This window comes from Gekko japonicus, unplaced genomic scaffold, assembly GCF_001447785.1.
Source record: "Gekko japonicus isolate JY-2015 unplaced genomic scaffold, Gekko_japonicus_V1.1 scaffold30, whole genome shotgun sequence".
NCBI classification, from domain to species: domain Eukaryota; kingdom Metazoa; phylum Chordata; class Lepidosauria; order Squamata; family Gekkonidae; genus Gekko; species Gekko japonicus.
In genome coordinates, this window is record NW_015168045.1 from 1954316 (window position 1) to 1958085 (window position 3770).

General features: G+C 43.3%; 1 protein-coding gene across 1 annotated transcript in view; it reads right to left on the reverse strand.

The window, feature by feature from the left end:
• Positions 1–3442, reverse strand: part of RABGGTB (Rab geranylgeranyltransferase, beta subunit) — a 16770-nt gene extending 13328 nt beyond the window's left edge. Inside the window, exons 1-2 of the mRNA XM_015414253.1 lie at positions 3392–3442; positions 34–141 (exon numbers count right to left, since the gene is read on the reverse strand). Of these exons, the coding sequence (XP_015269739.1) occupies positions 34–141; positions 3392–3394 (111 nt within the window). The 5' untranslated portion in view covers positions 3395–3442. The remainder of the gene's footprint in view (positions 1–33; positions 142–3391) is intronic.
• Between the last annotated feature and the right edge of the window lie 328 nt (positions 3443–3770).

Here is a 3770-nt window from a genome sequence, read left to right on the forward strand (position 1 = left end):
CTCTCTCCCTTATAACAAAAAAATGCTACTCACATAATCATCTTTTTTTGTTCCATAAGCAGCTATGTAGTCCACATGCTTCTCTAACAACAATGTACCTGGTGCATCATTTTTTATTGCAACATCTTTTTGTGGTGTTCCCTTAAGAAAAAAATAATTGGTCAATGTAATTTTCAATAGTTGTTCAAAGCCCAAGTTTTTTTTAAAAAAAAACATATTAAAAATGTCTTCAACAGATGAAGGAAATACCAGTACACACAGACATTTGCATATTTCAAAGGTCTAAAGCAGCTCTTACACACACATTGCTACTTTATTTCACAAACATCACTCCCTCGATTTGACAAAGCAGTTTCAGTAGACATTACAGTCATTTCTACCAAAAAAACCTATCACGTCAGAGGTTTTCTATAATCTCTTGAAGAAGAAATACTAAATATATAATGAATAAAGAACATAGTTCTGAAATAGTGTTTCCTATTCATGCTGCATAACTTGTAATATGCATTATATGTAATCTGCTTAATATTTCTTCTGCAGGAAATTCTAAAAGCCTTGTTACAGTAAATTCACAGCACCAGCAATAAAATGACCTAAAGTATACATTTCATGACACCGAGAATAATTAATCAGAACAACTGCTTAGCGTGCATTCAATGCACATAAGAACAAAATGTTCTAGAACATGTTTTGAACATCCCTATATCTACCATTTTACCATATTTTCCCTGCTGTTCCCTACAATGCCACTCAGTCCCCCCCCCCCCTGCAAAAGTCAAAGATATAGGGTTTGCTGGTGATCCACAGAAGGGAGATAGTAGGCATTTGTATGCATGGGTAGGAGCATGCACTGGGGGGGGGGGGGACACAGGGTAAGAGGAAGCTATTCAAGGCACCATTCTGTCTCGCTGACCTACCTCCTGACAAGCAGCAAGCCAGTTTCCCCTGGGGCAATATCAGTGCAGGCAAAGCATGTTATTCTAAGTATAATGCTTAGAACCCAGAAGCATCAGTTCAAGCATGACAGGCCAGGACTTCAGGGTTAAAGTGCCTCTTGTGGAACCGGTTCAAGAAGCCATGGGGAGTGTCATTATCCTTGACCCAAAGTCCTCATGACTACAGTGGAAGGATATGGTATATCCCTCTTAAACATTAGTACATGCTTGGCAAGGAGGAGCCTAGGCAGCATGCAATTTGACTTCTTTAAGCCTGAAGCCAAGATGGGTCTCAACTAGAATGCAGGGATAAAGACAGAAGAGACCGGAGTCTTCTGAATCCCATCAGTTGCACTGTGATTAACTATGGAATCAATTTTTCTCTTGGATGCAGCACCTGCATCTTGTTAATAAAATAAAGCTGGCCCTTAATTATCCTAACTAATGTTATAATCTCCTCCTATTTGCATTCCTCTGCAAAAAGCAAAAAAAAAAGCTCTAACAGTGTCAAAAATGCAAGCTGATTGGCAATAACCCCTACCATTCTCAGTTAATTGGACTACTTGCCTCTCCATTTCAAACATTCATATAGACTTTTATGTATTTTTTGTATGAACTAAATGGGTTTCTCCCAGAAGTTGAAAAAACCCACCACAGTTATTATAAACCTAGTGCTATTTAAACACTATGTCTAACCATGGTTGCAACACAGAGGCAGGCCATGGCAAACCACCTCTGAACATCTCCTGCCTTGAAAACCCCCACAGGGTCACCATAAGTCAACTGCAAATTGACACCCTTCCTCTGGAAAAATTTAAAATCGCAAATGGCCTGTATCCAATCACACATGACAACATCTTAACCTTAAGGAAGGTGCTGCGATTTCTACCATTCTACTCCCTGCCTCAATATTTCTCTCCCCCCAACCTGTCAGATGCAGCACAAGGAAGTCCTGTATTTCTCCATTCCTGAACCAAGGCTTTGAGGAGAAGCACTTGGCTTCCTCCTGTTATATCCTGGCAGGTGATGGGGCATTGTACCTGCTCCAGCTCTGCTCCACCAAGCTGATCTGTGTGCTGCTGCCCCAGTACTCCTTCTCCTCCCTTGCTCTTAGCTGACTGATAGGCCTTGCTTACCTGGTCCTGGATCCTTCTCCACAGAACAGAATCTAGCTCAATAACCCATTTTTTTGTATGGAAGCCAATCACAGGCCCAATCTTCCCAGTGGCCCCTTTTGCACCAAGGGAAACTCAGGATCACTGCCATGACATGTAATGGACCTAGGACAATAATAGAAGCTTTGGGGTTTCCCAAGTTTTCTCAGTTGCTAGACTCTTCCTTTATAATGATTTAATCTTTAGAATCAAGCACATACCACTCTATTCCTCCCTGAAGTACTTTACTTGGGCAAGAACGGCAAGAACAAAGGAGAACCACATGGTTCTAGGACTGCTAGGAAACACCTACCAGTTTTGTGAAGAAATGCTTGACTTTGTCACGTGGATATGCTGACGCACCAGAACAAGAAGCTGTTAGGGTGGGGCTTTGTTTTGTTGCAGACTAAAACAGCTGTGCATATGGGCCAGCATATGGGCCAGCCTAGACCCTATAGCTCCACTCATTAAGATGGTCTTTTTTCATCTTTTACTCATATAGTGCCATTCACTGTACTGCACAAGCTTACCAGATGAACAACTAAAATGTCCTTAAGAAACAGCTAAGGAGTTATACTGTGCATTTAAAATAAACCAAAACCCCTTTAAAGTAACTACATAATAGCAATTTAATAAAACTGCTAAATAACGAGTTATAGTCTAATGATAATGTAGTGGAGTAGACCGTATCAAACCCTATTTTAGAAATGGAAATCTGAGACTACCCACTACATCCATAGAAGAGCAACCACTGGGAGCTTTATTCACGAGTTCGAGCTTGCTCTAACTCCTAACGGAAGACAATAACATGGTGTGTACAGTTTAAACGAAATCGTTCCGTACCCATAAAAATGGGGGAGGAGAGCAAGGGGCAATGTAATTCGCGCCTTGAAAACGCAGGAAACTCGCGTTACTCCCAAGACTGCGTCAGACCAACGGAGTTAGCCACGTGGTTCCTTGAGCGAAGGGAAGCTTAGGCCATACGGACAAAAGCGTTTCAAATACTTTACCCCGCCCCTGAACTAAGCAGTTCACATGACCAATCACCACCCGACCTATCATCCTAAACCTAATCTTTCCGTTAACTGGATCCCTTACTTTTTTGCTGCCTACGGCCGCCGACTCCTACTATCACGCGCCTGATCCCCCAAACACATTCACACGTAACGGGTTTAGACAAGGCTTATTCCCTCAGCCCAGAGAACCAGAACGGGGAGGGAGAACACAGTACCATACACGTACGCAAAACAAACCCACTTTTTAAAAAAACCCAAAAACCCAGAGAGGCCAACTACCACTCACCATGTTCACACATCCGCCGCGCCCAGCTCAGTACTCACTGCGCATGCGAATGGTAAGGAGCGGAAGGCAAGAGACGAACGTCCACCTCTTCCTTTTCCTGCATGTGAAGACCTTTGTGCTGTTGTCTTCGGAAGTGCCTGCCCAGACGTTTCTTGCTTGATTCAAAGCATTGTGCGCATCCGTTTCCGGCGTCTGCTGTGCTATAGGGTATCGGCAGGTCTGCACTCGCCATGAAGTCTGCCACTCTCGACTGGGATTCCGAGTAAATGGGGTTGCGTGCCTTATCTCTAACACAGCCCTTTTCTGCTTTATACCAGTGCCGATGTCATGGGAAGTGCCGGGTAGGTCGGACGGTCCGACTCGGACCAAAGGGCTGTCT